A 25,852-nucleotide genomic window follows, 5' to 3' on the forward strand; every position below is an offset into this window, starting at 1 on the left:
GAATGCAAGAAACTGCTGCTCTGAAATACTAGTATCAAAATTGGGTTTTGCTGGACAGCTTGGTCTGTGTAAGACATCAATCAGAGAGGGGAATTCAGTAAGTATACTTTAATTCCCTCAGCTTTTCACATCCAACAGTGATTCTCTGTATTTGCAGTCTGCAGACTATCCATGTTCCCCTAACTTTGTTTTGTTTCTTGTGGGCTTCTGTGACTCTTCCTGTTCCTCTGCTTCTTTGACAGCAGCATTAGCTTCGATTCCTCTTCCAACTTCCTGCTTATTCTTAGGAGTCTTGCTTTCTCATCCGACTCTTGTTCTCACATCTGTCAGTCTGTAGACTTGCTCAGTGTTGTACGTGAGGGCAAACATACATAAGCTCTACTTTCCTTGAATATTTTAAATATTACCACTTAGGTGAGGCTGCATATTTGGATTTGCCACTATACCTCTGTGTGTTTCTATTAGGTTATGATTCATACCCTGTACATACTGCAGGGAGTAGATGGTCATTGCAGGTTCCCTCCAACTGAATGATGCTCTTCTATCCTATGTGGAGCTCAGGTGATAATGCACAATATAACTCTTTCATAGAGTTAGGTTGTCACTAATCCCTGATGATTTACAGTGTACATTTTATTGCTTTGCTATATTTAATGTTTGGGGAGTTTATTTTTCTTTTTTTAATTCTTCTTTTTCATTTGTTTTTCTGTCTAAGACCTCAATTCCTTCCATCTTTCCTTTCTGGGCTTAATTCTACCTAGTGGAAAATAACATGAAGAAAATACTGTGGCTGTTCCTTCCTCTCTAGTGAGAGTGGGAATGAAATTGGAATCTGCAAAGAAATAGTTCTTGCGACAAGTGTCACTGAGTTCTCATGGAAGTCTTACTTTTCATGTGTAAACCTGTGTAAGAGCAGGGATCTTTCATTTACTTCCATGGGGAACAAAGACAAGGGCATTAAAATATATTAGCAACACACACTGAGCCCTAAGGGGGGGCTCGACCTTCACCACGAAACTCACCCTTCAGCCCATTTCTCTGTGTGACTTGTTCCATGAGCCGCTGCACACTGTGGAGATTTTCATGCACATTTCACAGAACCATGGAATCATCACGGTTGGAAGAGACCTTCAAGATCATCCAGTACAACCATCTACCCAGCACTGCCCCTGTAACCCCATAACCACTAAACCACATTGCCCAGCGCCACATCAAGATGCCTCTTGAACACCTCCAGGGGTGGTAGCTCTACCACCTCCCTGGGCAACCTATTCCAATGCCTGGCCACCTAACAGTGCAATTTTTTTGGGTCTAATATGCAATCTGAATCGCCCGCGTCCTACTTGAGGGCATTTTCTCTTGTCCTTCTCACTGCAAGCACGGTAGAAGAGACCAGCCCCCACCTCACTACACCCTCCTGTCACGTCGTTGTAGAAAGCAGTGAGGTTCCTCCTGAGCCTCCTCTTCTTGAAACGAAACCAACCCAGGTCCTTCAGGAATTCCTTACAAGACACGTTTTCTACACCTTTCACGAACCTTGTTGCCCTTCGCTGGACACACTCCAGCACTTCAATGTCCTTTTTAAAGAGAGGGGAAGATTTTCCCAGAGGCATTCAAGTGAGACGGTGACATCAGTTTCACGAGTCGTACAGTCACTATAACGCTGAACTTCTTTCCACTACAGTAGGTCAAACCAGCGCCAAGAGCATCAGCACTGGTGCCCCCTCTGGAGCAAAACCACCCCAGTGTCACCGAGAGCGCCCTGAGGAAACGCCGGGTTCTGCTCTCCACTGACACCCACTTGAGGGAAACGAGGCAAATCTTAGCAAGGCTGAGCGTGGCCCGCACTGGCAGCCTCGGGGATGCAGCTGAACCCTCCCCCAGAGCATGCACCCCGGCGCTGCCCCGCTCCCAGGGACGGATGACGCCATGGGGGGGGCAGGCGGTGGGAGAGAAGGGCGCGCGGGCGTTTGTGGGAGAAGGGGGGGCGCCGCCATGTCAGGCGGGGCGGGAGGGAAGGAGGGAGGGGAGTGCGGGGCGGGACAGGGGCGGCGGCCGCAGCCGCAGCAGCAGCAGCCGGGGCGGTGGTGGCGGCTGCCGGCAGCTGTCAGCGCCCGCTCTGCCGGCGCCGACCACCGCGGCCCTGCCAGCGCCTTGCGGGAGGCACTGAGTGCGCCGTGGTGCTGATTCGCTTCTTTCTCACCTTCCCTCCCTCTCTCCGGTCCTCTCTCCCCCCCCCAAAAAACCCTTTTCCTTCCTCCCTTCCGCCCGCCCATCGCTGACATCCTCCTCCGGCCGCCTCCCCGCCCCGGGCTGCGCGGCCCCTGCCGCCCCAGCGAGCGCTGCGCACATCACCCGAGCTGCAGCACCGAGCGGTGAGCGGGGGAAGCCGCCCGGGCCGGGGCCGGCGGTCCGGGACCCGGGGCGTGTGTATTTGGGTGTGGATGCATGGGGTGTTTAATTCCTCTCCCTTTTTATCCGCCGCTGCGCGAACAACAAAAGGCTGCGCGGGCCGCCCGGTCCCCCCGCAGCGCCGCCGCTGACAGCCGGCCCCGTCCTTTCCCGCGTCCAGGGCGGGGTGGGTTTTTGGGGAGGCTGTTTTTGGGCGTTTTGTCAGTTGTGCTCAGCGCTCGGCTGCGGGCAAGGGTACGTCCCTCGGGATGGGGATCGGCTCGGCTTTGTCCCCGTTTCCTCTCCCGGCTCCCCTCGGTGCTGCGGCGGGCGCCGCCCTGGGAGGGTGCGGGCAGAGCGGGCTGAGGAGGCGCCGGCCTGCGGCTCCGGGCGTGCGGCGCTTTGTCTGCGCTCCCCTCGGCTTTGGGGCTGTGCTGCTGCCTCTTCGGAATTGGTGGAAGGCGAGGCGAGGAGAGGTCTTTGGGCTTTGTACATAGTGACCGGATTTGTACATTGTAGGTCACCTGCCGTGCTGTAGTCGGAGACGGTTCATAGACTTAGGACTTGCCCGAATTTCTACACCTTCAAAATAAGGAAAGCATTGGTTAGAAACAGGATATTCTAGCAAAAATACAGAATTGATTTAATTGATAACTGCATCTTTAGAGAAGAGATTAATTAGAAAGACATTTTAAAACCTTACTCATTTTGCTGTCGTCTTTCGGATATTTTTAAGTAACGAGGTGCCAGATTTGTAGATCTGCATAGCACTTGTATGTAATCAGAAGGAAACTTCTTGACACCTTATTGAATTCTGTGTTCTAAGCATATTGAAGCCCGTTTTAATGACCAAGGTGGCATCACGTAGTGTAATACTCTTGCCTCGCTTTTTGAAGGCTGCTAAATCAATGATGGTGCTCTTACTCCTTTTTTTCTTTTTTTTTTTTTTCCCCGTGTTAGTGATTTCCATTAGTGGATATGATGTAAATGTACTATCAGTACTCAAAATACTGGTCCTGAACTCAGAATACTAAGAAAATAAAACCAGCTGGGAAAAAGCAAAAGTCTTTTTCTATAGTTTGCTTTGAACAGCAAAATTGTGAGTCACTGTCAATCATATAGCATGCTTACATGTTTACACATAAAAATGCAAAAAACTAAACCGGTTAAAATTAATTTTCAGCAGTTTTGTGATTGGCAGAAGATTTAGCAACAGTTACTCTGCAGAGTAATTGTCTCTTTCAGTTCCACTTTTGCATTTGCTCATCACTTAAATAGGAAACTTACGTGCAAAGGGTGTCCATTGGAAGCAAAACAGGAACCTTCGAGATTTTAGACAGCTTAGCATTTTAATTAAAAAAAAAAGACCAACAAAACTGAAAGCAACACCTTTTTGAATGCACAATTGATTTAAAACTCTTTTGGAAAATAGCTTTATTTTAATTGAGTATGAATTCCAAAGCTTCAGCGAAACATGATAGAGGATGTTATAACCCTAGGATTACAGATACAATTGAGAGTTACACATTCAGCATTTACTGGCAGCAGAGAGAAAGCTGATCCATCTGGTGAGGCTGAGCAGAAGACCTTGTAAGTTACTTGCACAATTATTTTTGTGACCACATGGTTTAGGAGGACCTTTTCAATGAAATTACAGCAGCTATGGAGAACTCTAGCAGTTCCATTTAGGTAGGCATTTCACATAATGCAGAAGCATGTGGATAAATACAGGGAATTTAAATTGTCCATTCCTGACTCACTCATTAATGCAGTATCACTTCTGCATCATGTTGCAGTTAAAGTTTGGCAACCTTCATGTTTCTGAAGGATGATGATGGAGCTGGACATTTTCAGTAATCAGAAATTCTAGCAGCAATTCGAGCACAGACTCCCTTTACTTGCTACCATATATATTAAAAAAGAGTAAATAAAGTTACCCCCCAAAGGCCCTGTGAAATAGCCTCATGAATTGTTTGTCAAATTCCTGTGATATGGTTAATAGTGCTTTATGAATGGAAATGGATTCTTTTAAAAGGTCTGTGTATGACAAAAGAGGAATCACATAATATTCAATTAAATATGCAGGAGTCCCGAACACAATCTGAATGTTTTTGACACAGAACAAAATACACTGTACAAACATTTAAGGCATATAAGAACAATTGCTTCCTGTGTTTATGGAGAAGTTGCCATGCTAATGTCAGAAACCCCTCACTCATGTGCTACTCATACAGTACACATCTCTTTCTCTCTGTATCTTTTTGTTTACACACACATACCTACATTTGTGTCTTATTTAATTGGGAATTTGGGGAAATATTGTAGCTTCATATTCAGTTCTGAGTCCATTTAATGCACCTTCTGTTTCTTTTGAAATGTGGACTTGTGCAGTTACTCTTTCATCTCTTCTTCTGTTTGACTTCTGTGGCAGACGTGCAGTTGGATTTACTCTGGGATTAATAGCATCTCTCCAGATGCATAGCTCATGATTATTTTAAAACTTAATTCAGCCTACAAATACTTGTAAAATAAAGTTTTTATAAGAGGAGTGAAAAATACAAAAATTTGGGTAAACTTATAAATAAGCAGAGTGTACTTCTCTATTTAGTGTTGTAGAGCAGAGTAGCAGATAGTGATGGGGACAAGCATGTTAGGTCTAGTCAAATAAACATCCTTTGTAGTCAGTGTCCCTCCAGGGTGTTGTTCAGCACAACACAAATGTTGTAAAAATGGACCAGTTCCATCATCACTGCAATAAAGTGGGTAGCCACAGGCTTTTCTCTTAATTCAGCCTTCATAATACTTCATGTTTCCAGAGTATTTCTAATTGTTTTACAAGAGCACAGTATTTACCTTGACCAAAATTTAGAAAAACATTTCCATGTTAACCCTCATTTTCCTTCAAGCAAAAGCATGACAAACATAATGTCTAACACATATTTGTTGTAACCAAGTACTGGTCAGAGACACCTTGCTCACTCTCAAAAGAATCCTATTTGATTACAAAATAGAACTGATTGTAGTAGTTATCCTGAGTCACAGTCAGCTTCAGGTGTTTCTGAGGTATTAAAGTCTTCCCAGTATTTTATTTAATGAAACGTTTTCCTTTCTGAAAGTAGGATGTAGAAGAAAGTGTCATTCCTTTGAAAAATTACTAAATAAATTCCTGACCAGAAAAAAGTGTGCTTTTCTGACTTAGATTTGCTGAGATACTTGTTGCCATCATCTTCAGGGATTTAAATTGGGCACTTTGTTAGGAGGATTAGAGCCAGAATTGCAGATGCTTTCAGTGATACAGGAATTACTTCCAGAGGGTTTTATGTGAGGTGTATAAAGTACAAAACTTTTATGTTTTGTAGTCATCAGGCACAAGATGACACTATACTCGGGGGTTTTTTGTGCTAAACAATTAACATACTTAACAGGTCATACTGAAAGGGCAGGCATGAGGACTGAGGGTGTATGTATGCTTCTGGTACCCATAATATACTTGGGAATGTGAACAAAGGATGAACACTAAAGCAAAGTTAACATTAGAGATGCTAGTTTCTTAAAATATATAAAGACACTCTCTGATAGTTAACAGTTTCTTCAGATTCCATCAGCTAAGAAAACAGATGCAAGTAATAGTATCTGTGTGTTGATTTAATAACTGTTTGTTTCTTTGAACCCCGTTTATCTCCCAGGGATGCTGCTGTTTAACTGCAGTCAGAAACAATCTTTACTTTGGAAGCTATGTTTAGGCCTTTGGCATGTATGTAGAATTAAAATTAATTTAGTTTGTCAAATAATTATTGTTGGGCATGTTTGTGGCTCAAAATGAGGAAGCATGGGATCATGCCACCTTATATGTCCAATATGCTTTCCTTCTGTTGTCTGCTGAAACGGGCATATTTTGTACATGGTTTCTCAGTATCAAGTCTTCCTTACAAGTAAAAGCGGTAAGATATCTTTTGTTGGTAGACTTAAAAGTGAGCAGTTTCATATTTTGATTCTTTTGTAAATCCCTGTCATAAACCCTGTTCATCATGTTTAGATTCTGTTTTGGGGATTATGTCAGAAACATAGCTGATTTTATTTAAAGTGACTAAACAAGGGACGTAACCACTCTAGTGGGTAGTACTGACTTCCTTATGTGTCTGTAGGGTTGGGATGGTGGCTAATTATGTTACATTTACTATGTGATTTAACCCAGCAAACCATTTGAAAAGTTACCATTGCTCTTATTAATGTTCAGAGGTTCAAGAAAAGTCTGACATAAACCAACTTTTTGATACTTCTTAAAAAGTTATATCTACAAGTTAGTATTTTTAAAGGACAATACATATATTTTTCAGAATTACCAGGTAAATTATTACTTTCATTCTTATCTGTGTTTCTGTGTAGTAGTTAAGTAGTTAATGTTAACAAAAAATTAAGATTACTGGCAGTGTGCTATGATTCAATTGTGTGTGCCATTCCACAGTGCAGAGGGTGGTGGTTTTGAGCTTTGTAAGGGATTGCAGTAACTATTCCTGCACTATATCTTGAGTTTGCTCCTTCCAGCTGACAGCAGCTGAATGATTTGCAAGCCATGTCATACAGATTAGGGACTAGCAGGGAGGAGCAGTGTGTGTGTTGGTGTGGTTCTGCTGCTTTTTTTTTGTTCTTCTGAATAGAATATTGTTTTAAGATTAAGTGCTTTTATGGATGTTCCTTTATGAAACAATGTCAGCCTGAATAGTGTGGGGAAATCACAGTTCTGTCCTTCTCTTCTGGCTTGAGCAGCTTCCATTTCAGAGAGGCTGCTGTTACTCTGTCATCCCTCCTGTCTTTGCCATGAGTGGATTTTAGTATGCCCCCATCTTTAATGTTTCATTTGTTCATGTGCTTGAACTGCATGTTCCACCCTGTTCACCCCCAGTTCCCAATCACATTTTGTGTGTATTTAGAGGGAGAAGGGTTGATTAAAGAAGTGGGATTCATCTCTCCCCAACAGTGTAGAGGGTGGCATTGTGTAATTAATTAATGCAACTAGTGGGATGGTAGTCTGTGAGGACATAGGGGAGGTTATAGTTTTGAGCTAGGAGGGGGACTACAACCTCCTACAATGCTTCTGTTGACAGAATAGGAATATATAATTGATCTCTATGGATGTAGATAAAATGTTCTTCCATCTCAGTGCTGGTTTATGTAGTTCCAGAGTCCTGCTGCTTGTTCCCTGTCCTCGTTCTATCAACACAGCTTGCTGCATGGCAGCCTGGGGAAATAGGTGTATTTTGGTTGTGTTTATGGCCTGAACCTTTTTTTCTTTTCTGTCCCCTCACCTCCAATGGAAAAATAATCCAGTAAAAGGCACATATCTTTATTTTGATTTATTATGGACAGGAATGTGAATGAAATGTATGGCTGGGTGTGGAGCATTGCCAGGTTGCTATGTCTAGCCATAGCCTTGGTGAGTAAATGAATGCTCATGGTCTGGTGTTTGCAGGAAGCCAGACCAGATGATTCAGTGGCTGTTTCTGTCTCTAAATTCCTCTGAATGTAGAAGGCAATAATGTGTGGAAAATAAAAGAATGTGGTATTGTTTATATTTACCATTTCCCTGGGTGTAAGTAGCCCAATTCAGTATCATAGCATTCAGTATGATGAATATTACTGTACCGAAACATGGAGGGGTGTAGAAGTCATGATGGTGGTTGGCAGTGTGTTAGCTTACATGATAGTGACCTAGAGGTCTTACTAGAGGTATGAGGGAATGAATCCTCAGAAAGACATGTTAATTTTGAGGAATGATGTATTTTGGGAAGATTTGGTGTGTGAACCTGAGGACTTATGCCTGTGGTAAGGCAGAATTATGCTTGACAGAGGATGTAATAAAACTACTTCATAAGATTCTGGTCTGGTAGCATTCTGGAACACATGATACTGGTCCTTGGTTGGCACTCTCAAGGGCTTAAGAAATCGTGCAGAGATGATATGTAATGTTTTGTTATGGTACTTATGGGTGTCATAGCCAGATGTCCTAGTTTTTAAAGAATTTATTGTCCATTCTATACCTTTTGAAAAGACAAGAGGCACCACAGGGTGTCTTTGTCTTAGAGTCACAGTAATTTGCTGTTACTTAAGTTTTATCTCCTTTCCATTGTTTAGAAAACAGATAAAAGCAGATTAATGAATCGATTACTTTGCTTTTAAGCACTTTTTATTCAGTTAGTATCGATTTCTTTCCCAGGAGCTTTAAGTAAAAATCATATCCTGCATGTTGATTTTAGCACACACTTAAAATACTGCTGTTGGAATACATTATTTACCTGAAGAAAAAAGTTCTTGGGTTTGGAATTTGTGCTGAATGCAGGTGGAGAGCAAAGATGCACAGCCTATTTTTGAAAGCAGCAGTCAGTGAGGTTTGAATTACAGTGACTGCTTGTACTTTGTGTGGCCATTGAATCTTGATCCACACCCGTTTGTTAGGAAAACAAATAGCCTGAAAATATGCTTGCTGACTTCTTTTTTTTCTTTTCCTTTTTTGTCTTGCAGCCTGTAGTCTGGCTGCACATGGAACAATGCTTGCAAGCACACGATATGGTGCTTTTAATGGCATGGTTGTTTTAGGAGGTCACTGTTCTGCCATCCTCAGGAGGGGGGGTGCTTTCAAAACAGATTATCCAAGCAAGATGGTTTAAAAAATAATATTCAAATGAAACTTTTAGCTTCTGTGTTTATTTTCCGGTGCTCTTGTTCTGTGTTAGTCCACCAGACGAGTGGTGTCCTGCAGCAGGGTGGCGGGAACTGTCACGTGAGAGGTGTTACCACAGTGAGGATTTCAGGAGTCCCAAAGGGATACCCCATGCCCAGCACAGCTAAGATAAATCAGAAATGTGAAAGATCACTGGAGAAGGGGCTGGAACTATGGTTTGGTCCTCAGGTGTGAGTGCACAGAATGTAAAGGTGCCTTTGTGAAGCGTTGGGTTATGGCCTGCTGCACTGCTCAGCACCTCCTGACCCAGAAGAGTTCAGAACATCAGAGTAAGGGCTCCAGATTATGGAGTACTTAACAAGGAAATTATTTCCAACCTTACAGCTAAATCAGCTTTCTGCAGTCATAGATAAGAAACGGTGAGTGATATGTGGCTGCTTCTAGATGGCTGCATCATTTGCTGTGCTTTGTATAAACTTAAATATGTAAGGTATAAAAAAAGAATTATTCTCATAATGGTATTCTTCTCATAATGGTAGTTGCCATTGAAAGTATCGTTTTTGATGTAATATTTAATTGGTTAGCATTAATTCTTTCTCAATATTAAGGATTATGCCTGAACAGTTTACTTGTGAAATGTTTTGCAAGAATTGGGTAATTGGGTTAGTGGTTTTGCCTTTTTTTTTTTTTTTTTAATTACTGGATAAGCAGGAGGAAGATATTTTTCCTAAAGCTTGAAGGGAGACTCTGCACAGTTTGTGCATCTTAATGTAAACTACTAAATAGCTTCAAAACCAGATGTAAGGATTTGTTAAACCTAAAGGCTGCTGTGTGCTGAAACAATGTTAGTGGATGTTCCTTTTATGTCTGCAGAAGAAATAGTGGTTTTTTTCTTGTTGCAGTCTGAATAACCCTTCTCTTCAATGTCATCAAGCATGTAAGTGTTGTAGTCAGTACTCAGAATAAATTGTCAGCAGAGCTTCCCACATAGGTCCAATGGTATGAGGCAAGCTGTGGCCTTTTCTGCCCTTCCTGAATGCATTTTCTAGATGTTTATGGGTATGCTATAAAAAGTAGATTTGGTTAAGATAATAGATCTGATGTTAGTAAGTGAAAGCTGATGGAGTTTTTAATGTATTTTGGAAGACTGATTTGATGGGAACATTCCTGTGCTTCTACCTAAGTGCTATTTAGAGATTAGAGAAATAGATAACATAAATGGATGCTTACCTTGATTAGTCAATAAAGCAGTTCTTGTCCAAAAATAACAATTCAAAATGAAAGATCTAGAGTTAAGCTGAAAAAATGTTTTGTCTACACTATTGACAACTTCAGATTGCAAGACTTGGTAGCTTTTGATGTTGCTGTATTTTGTATATGTGTTCCCTAACCCTATTCCAGTCTCAAAGGCTCTCACACCAGCAAGAACCAGCCTTATCAAGACATTTATCAAAATTCATTGAAGACATGGTTGCATAAGGTGGCCAGTCCATGAAGAGCCAAGTGCCATTTTCACACAGAAATAAATGTAGATGCTTGGAATGATGAGGGTAAAAACTGTGGAATTTGATAGTGATGATGGATCTGTTACTCAAACTCTTGACAGTATTTATTTAAAAATACAGTCAAAATTTCCTTTCAATCCACTTAAAGTAGATAATTTATGAAGCATGTCTTTGTAACTACAAAATACTAAACCACAATACGATTTTGAACAGTTAGCCTAGATTTTTCTTGGTGTCTCTTTGATTCTTGTGACAAGACTTTTTAATAACTAAGGGTAATTATAACTACTTTTTAAGTCATTACACCTCTGCCTTTTGATGCATTTAAGTAAGTTTATTCTGTCTTTGTGTAACTGCTCTTAATAGAGTCATGATAATTTTGTTAAATTGATCCAGTGAGGTGGGCCTTTGTTTTCATACGCAAAAGGCAGATCCCTGTGGCCTGAACTGGTATGTTGTGTCAGTGTTTTAGAGAAGGCAAAAAGCTCTCCTTTCTCAAAATCCACTGGTGGCTGCTTGGAAGTGTTTATTAGTGCTCACAGAAACTAAGGAAGTGCCTGCTTTGAAGGAGGCCAACAGACGCTGTTTCTGTTGACACAACAGTGGTACAGAAGGGAGACAACTCCCTTGCTCCAAGGGGTAGGAGACTTGGAGATTTGCAGTCTGTCTGCCTTCAGAGATTCCATGGACGTAACTAACATTAAAAAAATCAGCATTAGATTTGGCCCAACACTACTAAACAAGAGAAGAGGGTTGTGTTCAGTTTTATTATTCTGGAAAAGAGTGGGATTTGGATCTTGCCACAGGGCTGTTTCAGATGTTGAGTAAGGAGGTTATGTACCACCAGCATGTAACAGATGATAGCAGCCTCAATTAACAAAACATTTATAAGCTGTACCTTCTTGAAAGTCTGGCTTTTAGTGCAGCTCCTCTGGACTCCTGACTGAGTCTATGGAACTGCCTTAGACACACACATGGCGGTCAGATTTCTTTTGCACTTGCTTCAGGTTTGACAAAGAGTAATCATTGATGTGCTAACAAATGCATAGAAGGATCTTAATATCCATCCAGTTTCATTTGAAATCTGAGATATTAGAAGGGCTTGAGAATGTATACAGAGAATGAATTTTTCTCTTACATGCTTACAATACATCCAGACTGTAGGATCTAACACTTCTCAGAGAATCTGCAATTATTTTAGGACATGTTGCTATTCTGTGTTTTAATTACTATATTTTTAGACCTTGGGAAAGGTAAAATGCAGTTGGTGAGATATGCAAGAAAGGAACTTAGCCTTGATTCCTTTCACACGAGTAATTGGGATAGGCATAATAATGTGTAGGGAGCAGTCACATCATCTGAGGGTCTCTGTCTGCTGCAGTATGTGAACAGGAAGAGCAAGATGGGATTTGGCCTGCAGCAATATGGAATTCCAGATACGTTTGAGTCTAAAAGAGATTTTGGAATTAGAGGGGCAGGTCATCTGGAATGTCTGCAGTTAAAAGGATACAGATTTGCTGTATCATGATAATTGAAATGCTAGCTAGTAGCTAGTGTTTGTTCAGTGCAGTACGGTCAAGGGATTGACACCATAATCTTTTCTTTAAGAGGAAGAGTAATCTGTGTAGTTAAAGAATGCTTTTATGTCATGGAATATTTTTATACTGTATACAGATTTTTAACTCAATTAACTATTCCAGGAGGAAGTAATAATTTTAATGAAAATAGTTTGCTTGCTAGAGCAGAAGGAAGGCTGAGGGTTGAAATAAATTTCAAGGCATTTTTGCCAGTTGTCTTTGAAATGTGCAGAAGTATTTATTTCCAAATTGTACTAAGTTTGTTACCTTTAAGTATCCAGGTATGATTGCTAAGAATCAGTGTTCATCAGTGTTGAAGTAGCATGCTAACAGAAAACTAAATCAAAGGACTCTGCAGCTGAGCAAATCTTCATAGCTTGTACTTTCTCAGCAGTGCAAATCATCTTAGCTTGTGCTTTCTCAAAGAGAATTGTCAGCATCACCCCTGCTAAGGGTTTTATAGGAGCTATTTTTGCTATCATCTCTTTTTTTAGCAAATATGGTTTGTTAGCCTGCATTTCTCCATAATAACTTTTTCATCTTTCAAAGAATCTGAAGATTTCTCCTGAAATGTATGATTTTTTTTAATAGCAGGCCCAAACATTAAAAGATTCCAAGGTTTATCAAGATAGATGTACAGTGGCTGTGTTCTTCAGCTAAACAAGTACATAATCCTCTTCACTTAAACATAGTGATGCACGATCAATGCAGTGCATGGGCTTATTGGTAGCCATTGGGGTTTCCTAGAGCCTGACGTGCTGTTTTTCAGAGATGGATGCTGCTGTGGTGCAGGGGTAGAACGTGAGGCCATACAGCCTCTTCCCACTGCTGCCATGTGGAGAGTAGGCTGCTTCTGGCAGTCATAGGAGAAAAGCAACAGCCTTGTTGGAAATGTGGAAATTTCTGCCAGTATTCAAGGGGTGTTTGTGTTTTACTCCTTTTAGTCAATCTGTCCTTTGCTTATTGTGCATTTCTTCAGAAACCTCTGGGCTTGCCTTTAGGAATGGTAAAACTTGGCAAAGGTTGAATGTTTGTCCAGTTTACTTACCAACACAGACATTTTGTGATGTTAAGGCTGTAGGTCAAATTATGAATGTGATTCTGAGCTTTTCTTGGGATATGTGCCCTTGACATTAAAGGACTACAGATGTCCTTTTTACAGCATTTACCTAGCATACCTTCACTTTAAACCATGTGGTAGGGCAGACTTCTACATTTAGGGCTAGCTTCTAGTTGAAGGCTGGCAGGAGAAGCACAGTAAGATTTTTCTTAAATTCAGATGTTTACTACCTGGAAGTTGGTAGAAAAGTGACTCCCCTTGGAGAGGGGGAGTTTCTCTGTAGCTTAATATTGGTCGTTAGATCATGTGCAACTCCATCCTCTTACCTGCTTCTGGTCAGTGATTTACAGCCTCCAGTATGTGCTGCTAATTGTCCTCACCGAGTTATTTTTAAGGTAGCTCTGTACCTGTGTGCTGCATGGTGAAGGTGCTTTGTGAGCTCACGCATTTGGAAACCTGAGGCAGTGCAGAAGTGCAGCAGTGTTCTGTTTATAGAACTGGGTCAGCGAGTGTGCCTTAAGTCTGACCTCCACCAGGACACTGTTTGCAGGTGCAGTTCCAGATTTTCTATTCTGTACGGATTCAAATATAGATGATGAGAAGAGTGATGACTGGCACTGACGGGAAAGCTGCAGTCCTGAATATGTCAAGAGGGAAAAGCTACTTTCCTTTGGGAGTTCAGAGATCATGTAATGGAATAAAATTCCTGAGTATAAGGGATCATTTTAACTAAAAGGAAGGCAAATCAAACAAAAAGGTAAAGATTATAAATATTCCTTGTGGGAGTATGACTTGTGACAGCAGAAATAGTCTCACAGCTAAAGAGAAATGTAACAAATTCAAAAAACAGGTAATCACTGTTCTTTCAGACTTTGAAATTTCTGACTGTAAACCATAACAGTAATACAGTCAAACTAGAGTGTTTGTTATCTGAGTGCTTTTACAAAAACCTTTCTCAGCGTATGAAAGGCATCCGTGAGTGATTCATCCTTGTAATTTCTGCTGTCGCTGAGCTGTCTGCGGGAGGGGTGCGGCTAATGCAGTGTTTGACACACTACTCAGTCCTTCCCAAACTGTTTTTCATCTTCTGCCTTTGTTGCTGAGTTTCTTTTCGTGCTTGGACAGCCTGTGATGTTTTGAGGATTGCTTGGAGAAGGCAGTTTTCCACATTATGAAGATTAGCAGTTAAAGCAGCTCGTAGTATTTGAAGATGATGCCTTACATGATGTAATGAGACCTGTTCTTGCTCTGAGCAGGGAATTAATGACTTGTAATTTGCAGCTCACACAAAACTGAAACAAGTACATGGCGGATGTAGGATGCTGAGCCTTGCCATTTAATTAAGGAGGAACTAAGAGTGAAATTAGGGTTAAAAGCCCTGAATAGACTGATTATTGTTAGGAAACAGTGAACTGATAGGCCCCTATTAGAGATACAAAAAGCTCAAATAAGTATAACTTTCCACCATAACTCTGTGGAATTGGCAATGCATTTAGGTGACAGAGGCCCCAGGTATGGCTTGAGCCAGTCTTGTAGCAACTTTTACTGTTGGGAAGATGATTTACTCTTTTTTATATGCAAACACATTTTTCCTTCATTTTCAGCTCTGCTGCCTGTTAGCTGTATATTCAGAGAAAAAGTTTAGGGAGAATTTGGCTTGACAAAGCAGTTTAGACTTCGAGGGTTTTTAAAATTTATTTATTTAAAATTGTATTTTGAAACAATAATGATCAGACCCTAGATACATTAAAAATTTATCTTCCAAGCTTTTAGTACTTGAAACTCATTAAATAATAAAAATACCAGTACAGAGAGGGGGAGTCCTTAGGGATTCATAACAAGGAAGAAAAGTTTAGAATGGTTTTATTTATTTGTTTTTAGGATCCACGCTAATCTTTAGTCAAGGAAAAAAAAATCTCCTGGGTTTTTTTAGAATAAAACTCTTCCTCGGTAAGTTTTCCTATGCAAAGAGGGATTCATATATGTTTTGGCTCAAGAATATTTTGAGATGATCTGCAGGAAAATGACTTTTCTTTAACAGCAGCTGAGTAGGAAAAGCTCTTTAAGAGATCTTTAAATATGAGCTGGAGAGCTTAGGTAGCTGGCAGTGATGCATGTATGTCTGTGGGAGAATTTAGGCACAAATTTGTGATGTCAGCATTACTAGTGTAGCTGGTTTGAAAGTTTTATGTATAACAGAATACTTAAAGTGATTAAAGATAACAGCCTCTTAAGTTGTTTGTATATGAGCAGATTATCCCAGTGGTTACATGACTGAAAGACTCGGCTTTGCTTTCTTTCTGCTTTCTTTGGTTCAGACTCTTGCTATTCTCAGTCCATTTCTCTGTTTTGAGTTTATGTCATAAAATGTTTTGGAAACCTCTTGAGTAGAAAATATAGCTGGGATTTTTATGCTGAGTTGTCAAAGTTAACTAGTTTTTGTGTGTTTTAAGACAGTGACCTGATTTTTCTAAAAGTTTGAAAGCATTAAGTGACTTTTGTACTTTAGCATAGTCTGTATTGTTGAAAACAAGGAAGGTAATACTCAAGATCTACACAGACAAATGCTTAATAAAATAGGTAATTTTTTTAAGCCAGCTGGTGAGTCTGTAACTCTGTCTGCATTGCATTTTTTTTCCTCATCCAAAATTCTGTTTAACACACAAACCTTTGTGCATCTTAATTCTTTCGTTTTCAGTTGTACACCCAAGTTAAAAACTAGTATTTGAATCTAGAATTCCTGCTCTACAACAGGTAAAATTTGCAGTGCAGTGGAAAGTGCAGGACAAAACTTAAGGAGTTTAAGACACCCTTGCCTGCACCCTTTTTTTCTGTAGGGAAAATGTATAGGAAGAAAGAGTTAACATTTTTTGAAAAGTGACAGTAGAAAGGTTGGGTAGGTTTTGTCTTCTTTCCCCTGTATACATCCTGCATACAAACACTATTTTTGCATCCTGTGTGGGGTTTGCTGCCTCAGGGCATTCAAATCTAATTTACAGAATCACAGAATATGCTGAGTTGGAAGGGACCCACAGGGATGATTGAATCCGAGTCCTTTCCCTTTTCAAAACCATCCCCAATTAAATGATTATGTATTCTAATATGGGCTTGTGTGATGAACAGGTAATGATCTTTTGTAAAATACATCTTTAAAAAATCATGGAAATAGCACCGCACCTCCACACTGCTCTTAAAGGCTAATAGATATTTATTCATTAATTTTGCTCCTACAAAGAGTCAGATCTGATAGCAGGACAAATTATGTTTGTTATCCTCCTGTTTTCTAAATTATTCTCCCAAGCACAATCTATAAAATGTTGAACAGCAACAGACACCCCACAAAACTTATCCCAAAAGATTTATTCCTTTCCTGTCAGTGGGAGAAATTGGGATTCTAAAAGTGTTCACTAGAGGAGACTTGAGAATCCCTCTCCCAGGCTGCAAGGACCTTCAGGTCAGTCTGTGTCTTGATGCAGCTTTTGGCTTGGCTCCAGCTCCGGTAGGTTCCTTGCACTGGTAGTGTAGAGGCAGTGGAAGCTTTTAGCTACATTTGGGTTGGAATGAGGCAGCTAAAAAATCTGGCACACTGGATTGAGACAGGAGGCATGTGTTCATAAAGCAGGTCTGCTGCTGGGATGGTTTGAAATATGTTTTTGCCCCATCATGTTTAAACCTGCTTTTCCTCTCTTCAAAAGCTGCTGTGCTATCTTAGCCATTCATTAGTTGGAGCTTCATTGTATTCAGCCAGAGCTATGGGCCTGTTTATCTAATTTGTCTGTTAATTTATAGGTGTTAATTTATCTGTATTCATCACTTAGAATTAACTTTATTTCTACTGAGGTGTTTCAGATGTGTAATTTTTTTAAAACTATCATCTATACGTGCATTACATATGTGTTTGCAAACACCTGCTTTTCATCTTTGCTCTAGAATGGCAGAATACTGAGGCATGCAGGAGGAATTTCCATAAGATACACAAATGGTCACTTCATTAGATATCTCTGCTGGTTTTATTTCCTTTTAATCAAAGGTTCAGTTCTTTGCATTCAGGATGGAAATTGTTAATTGAGGCTGTGAAAGTGTGCCAAGGGTAATTAGGGTTGAGTTGTGTGCTGAAGTTAGCATAATCCATAACCATTTCTTATATGACTGTGTGTTAGAAGCATTCATTTACAAATTTGGCCCACATTAAATTGCAGTTCATTTTTCTACACAACTTCAGAGAGTCTGTACTTTAAAACTGTCTTTTTAAGCATTCTGGGTAATAGTTCTCAGGTTATAAAGGGAAAATGTATAAATATCATTCTCGTCATTGGGTTTTCATGGGTTGATTTCTTATGCCATGCTAGATGAGTGGCTTTATACAGATTTGTATGTTCCATATTAATATTTTGTGACTATGAAGTTATTATATTAAATCTGGGTAAAACCAAGTTCACACTTCCCCAAATTATCTGTTTTCAGACAATTATTACAAAATAAACCAGTGTCATACAGTTTTTTTGTGGTAACGTGGATATGCCTTTTGGATACAGCACTGCAGGAGATCATAACAGAGAGAGTAATTTGAGTACAGGAAGAAAGAAGTATAGGAAGAGTATAGGAAGAAAGAGCAACCTTTTATTTTTAACGTAATACAAAAGCATAAGAGCACATCCTTTGGCTGTTGTCATGATGTGCATATATGCACGTTCTTACAGCAGTTCTGATTCAGGATTTAAGTGGTTCTAATTTTTTTTGCTTTCTTCTAAAATTAGACTTGCTTCTGTAGTACAAAGTTTTAATACTGTTTTAATTAATTTTAAATGTTAGTTTATCAGTGCTTACCCAGGTGTCTTCACATAGATGTCATAATTTATTACTTTTGAAAAGTCTTTCCTATTTTATTCTGACTTATACTTCTGTGTTCATTCAAAGATTTAAATACCTGAGGTATAGAGGAGTAATTCCTCAAGTCTTTATTTTCATTATAGAACATTTTTCTGGTGACATATAAAACAGGTCAAATGATTTGTGTGTCTTCTCTTTGCATGTTTACATTGTTAAACTTGTTTGTGACTTCAGTAACAGCATGTGTAGTAATTGGAGTATGTGAGTTTCTAAACTTTTTTGGGTCTTCATTTGCATTTGGTAGAGGTGGTGAAAGACATCCAGAAATTACTATCCTTAATGTAATGCTTTAGGTACTGACAAAATAGCACAGTGAAATGTTTCTTGCTGCAAGGGTTGTGCTATACAAACTTTTTTTTCCCGCATGAGGCAGGTGTTGCATCTTCATCAAAACAGCTGCATCTAGACCTGTAGGCAATTGAATGTCTCTGTTTTAACTGTAGAGGTAAAATAATGAATTAAAGTTGTCCTAGGGGGTAGTTGTGATGTTCAAAATACATAGTGATAAGGGCTTTTGTAGCCCTTGGGAAAGGGTGAGGATGGTGTTTCCTTTTTACAGGAAAAAGGTAACTTTTCTCATGACTGACTGATAACTCTTTTAGAAGGCTGGATTGTATTTCTTCAAATTCTTCAAGCTCTATTTTGTTGGGTTTTTTTAACAGTTACAGATCAGTGGCATCTGCAAATAGCTGTATTTATTATAGCATGTATTTTATACACCAGCTACTTTGCTTTTGCACAAACCAGAATCCTGGAGATGCAGCCCTGTTGTTCAGCACTTGCTACAAATTCTAATGCCACATTGTAGTCTGTATTTCATTATGTGATGTTTTTTGGTTTATCAGTCAGTGTTAATATTAAATCTGGAAATAGAAACTGGAAAACTTGAAACTGCTCAAACTCAGATCATTAAACATTGTAAAAGTTGTGCACAAATATAATTGCATTCTGAATATACGTTTAAAACTTTCAAACAAAATTCAATTATAGAGCTATATGCTTATTTAAGTTTTCCTTTTGTATTAACTAGCATATTCTTCCATTTCAGAATGTATGAAAACATGTCCACAATGGTGTATTTAAAAGAAGAGAAGTTGGAGAAGCTTACTCAAGATGAAATCATTGCCAAAACTAAGCAAGTGATTAATGGACTAGAGGCACTGAAGAATGAACACAATTCAATTTTACAGAGCTTACTTGAAACGCTGAAATGTTTGAAGAAAGATGATGAAACTAATCTGGTTGAAGAAAAATCAAACATGATTCGAAAGTCACTGGAAATGCTGGAGCTTGGCCTTAGTGAAGCACAGGTAAGGTTGTGGTAAAAATTAAGCATTTTGGACATTTCCCTCTAGATATTAGTAATATGCTGAGACATTTGCATTTTTCTTGTGTAGTAAGGACAAAAGGAACTGTAATTAATGGAGGTAGTTACTGTCCATCGTGCTGTGTTACAGAACTAATTATGCATTCAGTGTTAAAGTACTGAAGCTCTTAACTGGACTCCACTTAACATCAGTAAGACAGTAACATTTTCTGTTTAGATTTTTTCCACAGCATTAGGCAGGTAATGTTCAAGCAGCTCAAGAGCTGAGCAGTGGCATTTTAGCTCTAAATGATTGCATAGGAGGGTCTCACACAAACACACATATAAATGAATTTGCTCCAGCCTTTGAGCTCTGGTGTAGCCTTAAATTCATGTTTATATTCCCTTGACTCAGATTTTTTATAGTAGCTCATGATGCTCTTAGAGCTTAAGAGTCTCTAATGTTTATTGAACATTTTACTAAACCAAAACTGAAACTAAAGGCATTTTAAAGGTTAAGAACTGAGTACAGAATCTGAACAACTTTCACTGGTGCATTAAAGAGAGGAGTCTGAGCTAATTTCTGTGGACTCTTAGTCAATGAAGATCCCATCTGCAGAAGATGAGTGAAAAGTTGCATGTTTACTGGGTTGTCAAGACTATATTTATAGTACAACTTTATGGTATTTTGTACTAAGTCAAAAACCTGGAACAATGAGATGTGACAGTCATCACTGTAAAATGGCGGAGTATTTGCAAATGAGTTGAAAACACCAGTGAGTTAGTTCTACATTAATAGGCTTTCTGTTGGTCTGTAACTGTGCTCAGACTTCTCCTCTGGATCAAGCTATTATTGTGTGGTGATCTGGAAGTTGTGTGCATTGGATCATGGTGAATTGAGACTGAGAGACTGAAATGTGGGTTATCAGACAGGGGAATGTAGAAGCCCTGGACTGACTGTCAGGCCTTAGTGTGTATGTTGTACAAACTGTGATGCCTTGTACAGGGGGAAAAGGCTAGAAGATAAAATTGCAATAGTTGAGTGATTAAACAACCTTTAATTGTTGTTTGTAGAAGAGGTGCAAGTGAACAAGTAACTTCTATATAGTATTAGGTCTCTGAAAAGCTAGTTCTGATTCTGGCTCTATCAGGAGCCTCAGCTGCAGATGTTCCTGCCTTGTTTGCCTCACATGGTACTTTTTGAACTGAGGTGGTGAGGAGCCAAGAAGTCTGCATTTGCTGCCTTTGTTAGGAAGCCAATTACATTTCAAACTGCTGCTCTCAGACCTGATAAGGTTAATCTTCCTGCATGCTTTGAGTTGTAACAATGTAGTAATTTTTTTTTTATTTTTAAAATTTAAAGTATGCAAATAGATGTTTTTTGTGGCATGCACGTAGGGCTGGTGTTGTGTTATTTCCATGAAAATGAAACTAACTTTGCTGAAGAAGTAATCAGACTTTTCTTTCAGTTAATTCTAGCAAGTAAGATGACAAAAGATTTTAATTTGCCATTGTACCTTGTTCAGTGTTTGAATACGTTGATCCTATTATCACAGTTTTCTTAAATATGCTTTCTCATTATATAAACACCACTGTTTGAATCGACCAAGTAATTAAAAGTATTAAAACAATTTTTAATATGTAAATAGGTAGGTGCTGAAATGTGTAGCTTTGGACTGGTATTAGGAAATTACACCTGGAGTTTTCCTTACCTTTATAGGAAAAATTCTGAAGGCTTAATGAATATTTTGACACCTGAAATTTCAGCTAAGGACACCATCTGTTTCACATGAAATACTTAATTTAAAACCACTTAAAGATAACTTTAATTTTAAAAAAAAGCATGAAATTGATGAGATGAAATACGAGTAACTTGGGGATGTCTAACTGATCTAAAAGCTGTGTATTCTCACCAGTGGTCCATTATTGCAAGGTGTGCTTCCTGGGACTGCTGCCAGGTGTTCTACATGTGTCAGTGGGAGATTGCATAAACAGTGAAGGGAGAATATCTTCTGCTGGTAGTGTTTGGCTTTCACTTAATAAGCTCCTTTTTCATTTAACTCTGCTCAGCAAAAATAGCCCTAGTCCAAGCAAGCTGCTTTTATGGGTGTTCTATTTTTTGTCCTTAATGTGTGACTGTGTTTGAATGTCTGCACACCCAGGCTTATGATTAATAATATGAAGTGCATCTATAAATTGTTTGTTCAGTTGCACATTCAGATCTCAGTCGTATAAGCGTCCCTTTGAAGTATTATCATTATGCTGAGGTGTTCATCTTTGGGAACTATAAGCATGTATACAAATCCTTTTTTTGTCTGGAAGGTGCTAAATTAGAACTCCTTGTTAGTTCTTAGGTTATTTTTGTGATCCTGCAAGTTAAAAGTATTACTGCTCCATTTCATGTTAGTGGAACAAAGATTTCCAGTTCAGTAACCTAGTTCAAGTTTTTTATGTATTTTAAGATTATATTTAATCTTCAGGGAATTCTGAAACAATTTTAACTTCTGATAGCATCATGGAAAACAGTCATTAGTAGAGAGTTCCTCTAGGCTGGGACCCCAGCAAAGGAAGGACCTGTTGGAGCAGGTCCCAAGGAGGCACATGAAGATGATCAGGGGGCTGAAGCACCTCTGCTCTGGAGAGAGAGGCTGAAAGAGGTGGAGAAGAGGAGAAGAGAAGGCTCTGGGGAGACCTTAGAGCCCCTTCCAGGGCTAAAAGGGGTTACAAGAGAGCTGGAGAGGGACTTTTCAAAGATCATGTAGTGATAAGACAAGGCAGAATGGCTTCAAACTGAAAGACAGTAGTTTTAGATTGTATTTGGGAAGAAATTCTTCCCTATGAGGGTGGTGAAGTAGTGGAACAGGTACCCCGTCCCTGGAAGTGTTCAAGGCCAGGTTGGATGGGGCTTTGTGCATCCTGATCTAGTGGAAGGTGTCCCTGCCCATGGCAGTGTGCTGGAAAGAGATGATCTTCGAGGCCCCTTCCAACTTAAACCATTCTGTGATTCTAAATGGTAAAAAGGTTTAGAGGAAAAATGAGAACCAGATCTAAAAGGAGGAGAAATGTGAACGTTTACCAGATTTCACAGCTGACATAGGTTTAAAAAATGAAAACCTTGTATGTTATGTACAGCCTGCATTCTCAGGGAAGTATGTTATGTGACACATTCTGCTTTTTCAGGTAATGATGGCCTTGTCAAATCACTTAAATGCAGTGGAATCAGAGAAGCAGAAATTGCGGGCTCAGGTTCGCCGGCTATGCCAGGAAAATCAGTGGCTACGGGATGAACTGGCCAACACACAGCAGAAACTACAGAAAAGTGAGCAGTCTGTAGCTCAGCTGGAGGAAGAAAAGAAACATCTAGAATTCATGAATCAATTAAAAAAATATGATGATGATATTTCACCATCAGTAAGTACCTGTATTGTAAAACAGTAAAAGCACCCTACATTTACATGTGTTGTAATCTGCCTATTTAACAAGAAATAAAAGATACATTTTATTTGTCCCTAACATATATTTGTCCTTAAAATACTGCCTTGTACTAGTGTCACATAGTTTGCAGAATGATTCTGGGAGCTCATTCTTATTTTAAGAGAGTATATATTTTACTGTCTGCAGATAATAAGATACATGAGGAACAAAACTGATAAATACTCATTTAGTATCCTGTAAACTTAAAAGTGTGAAGAACTGGACCAAAGCAAAAATCTCAGTTCTATAAACTCAGCTGTTAAGTGAGATCTAAGCTGTGAGAGATTTTAAGTACCCAGAGGACTTGGCTTATTTTGACTGCAGGAAAAATACTTAATTTTTCTCTAGTGAAATCAGTGTATAGCTTTTGAATCGGTTGAGTTTACACAAGGATGTTATTGATTCCTCTTTCAGGACTATCTGCCAGACATTGTGATGATCTGCATGTTTACAAGCCCATTGTGTTATGTATTCTTGGATTCAGAGAGAAAATGGGCACAACTTTACAGAAGGAAGTTATTACTTTAAAAGCCTTCTGATTTATTTGCCCTTCTTTTTGTAATTGCTTCCTCAGGTTAGGTGGCACTATAGAGAAGCATCTCATTTTGTGTGTTCAGACCTTCTCAGTGGTGTCTTGGAAAGAGAAGTTTTTCATAACTACTTATTTCAGCAATTCTAATGGTTGAAAATTACTGTGATTTAGTCATGCTTAACTGACTGCTTGACTAATCCTTTTTAGCATATTGTACATAGTGAGAGTTATTTTGGTCAATTACACCCGGAATTTTTCAGTGCTGTTCCATGATTTGGTATTTGTAGATGAATTTGCCAGTGAAGCCTGTTCAGAAAAGGGGCAGAAGGAGGGAATATTGGGATTTGGATGTGCTATATTGTCAATCTGTAATCTGCAGATGGATTAAATATCTCCATTATTTGAAGTTTAATTAACAAATAGAGTCCAAGTAAGCTAAGCATGTCTATAATTTTACTAACCATATGGACAGTCTCTGTTTCTAGCCTTTGAAATAGTTGTATAGACTCAGTATGAGGTTGGAATCAACACTTAAAATTATGAACTTCCCATCTGAGATCTATCCCATCAATTTGTTAGTTTTGGAGTGCCCCTGCTCTGCCATCATTAAATTTGAATGCCAGCAGCAGCAGTTGGTTTTTTCTCATCTGGAAAAAGGTGTTGGATGAAGAGCCAGAAAAGTGTGTTCTGGCTCTGGGTTTTCTCCTTACTGAGCTCGTAATTTCTGAGAACTTCAATTATTTATATTGTTTAGGCTCACCATTTAGGAAACAGGACTGAGGGATGATCTGTCTCTTTGTTTTACATTTGAAATGATCTTTGGTTGCTTAAAATCAATGTACACTGATGGATTGTGCAGAAATTAATACAGTTCCAGATGGGACTACTGGAAATGAACTTCCTTTCAAGTGTTCTTTTTTTGTTTTGTTTTATTTTTTAATTTTTGAGCCTTACAGATTATAATTACCAAATCTTACTATTTGTACAGAAGCTGAGTACTGAGAAATTTAGGTCTCCTCAGTTATTCTTCTCCCTTGCCCAGCTATAACTGCATTTATGACTAAAGGAAAGTACCATGGACAATTCTGTACTGAGTAGTGCTTACTCTTCACTGGGTACTTTCATCAGATCTGATGCCTCTGCGAGAATAGCAGATGTGTTCTTGAGTGCTTAAATTGAGACTGAAATCTAGGGGACCTCATTTCTATTCCTGGCCCTTCTGAAGGTGTCCTGTATTGTTTTGGGGCAGAGTGTGTAAATACTTTTAAATATAGGACCTTTATAAAACTTCAGTGAGAAATGTTATTCTTCTCAATTCTGAATTGTGTAGTTTTTCTTTAACATTGCTGTTTAACTGGACTGTCCTCTATGCTTTAGATTTAATTTGTTGGGTTTGGGGTTGTTCTGTAGGAGGATAAAGATACGGATTCCACCAAAGAGCCCTTGGATGATCTATTTCCCAATGATGAAGATGACCAAGGACAAGGAAGTAAGTGTACTTCAGATTACACTGTTGGGGTGTTTCTGCAGGGCAGAATATAAAGATGTTCTTTACAAAAATGCTTGGGGTCCTCTGGGACACAGCTGGAGTGATGAATGCCTCTGCTAGATTAAGGAATCCAATCATTGATATACATTCTATATGTTGGTATGTACAGAACTGGGGCCTAGGTTTTTAAAGAGAGTGTACTAGCTGCTGGAAAGTTCTTCAGACTGACTTAAATTCAGAATTTGCCCTGTTATCCTTCTTTTGGGCCTCAGAATGGTTAGTTGCAAGTAACTGAGGCAGATTCTGACCAGATGGTGAATTCTGTTAATGACCTTTTTAATGATCTAGGATTTTTGTGGCAGGTTTCAATATGAAATCTTTTTCATATGGTCTTTTGTCCTTTGCTAAGGTTGTCTGCATTAGTTTTGATACTAATTGTGGAAGTATTATTTGTCTTCAGGTGAGAAGGACTGAGGAATATGAAGTGAAGCTTGAGGTAGAGGTTTGGTAGTGTGATTGAAAAAAGCTATTAATAGATAAGCCTTGCTAAGTGAAATGTGCTTTTTTTACGTGTGTAAACATGGAACATACTGATGTTGTAGAGTCAGTGCAGTGTGCTGGGAGCAGAATAGTTCTTACCAGGCAAATGACTTCAGGGAAAATGTCTGAAGGGACCCACCTTTGCAACTAGCAGTTTCAAATTTCCTTTATGGGCTTGCACATAAGGTACACTACATTCTTGACAGCATAGTAAAGCTATCCATAGCCAGCACTGTAAGGAAGGCTTGAAGAGTTTACAGTAGGTCAGTGTTGATTATGAATTCCTTCCTAGCTCATCCTTGCTTCCCTAGAATTTTGTAGTAGGAAGGTTGAGAGGCCAGGCTCCCTTACTTTGCTTTGCAAAAGACAAAGTTGACATGTCAGTGATTTCTCTGACCTTCTAAAATAA

At 39.3% G+C, this 25,852-nt stretch overlaps 1 protein-coding gene across 6 annotated transcripts in view; it reads left to right on the forward strand.

Annotated features, from left to right (window-relative positions):
• Positions 1 to 2,046: 2,046 nt before the first annotated feature.
• The window catches only part of KLC1 (kinesin light chain 1), a 48,206-nt gene continuing 24,400 nt past the window's right edge, over positions 2,047 to 25,852 (forward strand). For all 6 annotated transcript variants that reach the window (XM_069018370.1, XM_069018372.1, XM_069018371.1 and 3 more), the window contains exons 1-4: positions 2,047 to 2,375; positions 19,151 to 19,412; positions 22,589 to 22,819; positions 24,825 to 24,903. In XM_069018370.1, coding sequence (XP_068874471.1) covers positions 19,152 to 19,412; positions 22,589 to 22,819; positions 24,825 to 24,903 — 571 coding nt within the window. In that variant the 5' untranslated portion in view covers positions 2,047 to 2,375; position 19,151. The remainder of the gene's footprint in view (positions 2,376 to 19,150; positions 19,413 to 22,588; positions 22,820 to 24,824; positions 24,904 to 25,852) is intronic.

The sequence above is a fragment of the Aphelocoma coerulescens genome, chromosome 5 (assembly GCF_041296385.1).
Source record: "Aphelocoma coerulescens isolate FSJ_1873_10779 chromosome 5, UR_Acoe_1.0, whole genome shotgun sequence".
NCBI classification, from domain to species: domain Eukaryota; kingdom Metazoa; phylum Chordata; class Aves; order Passeriformes; family Corvidae; genus Aphelocoma; species Aphelocoma coerulescens.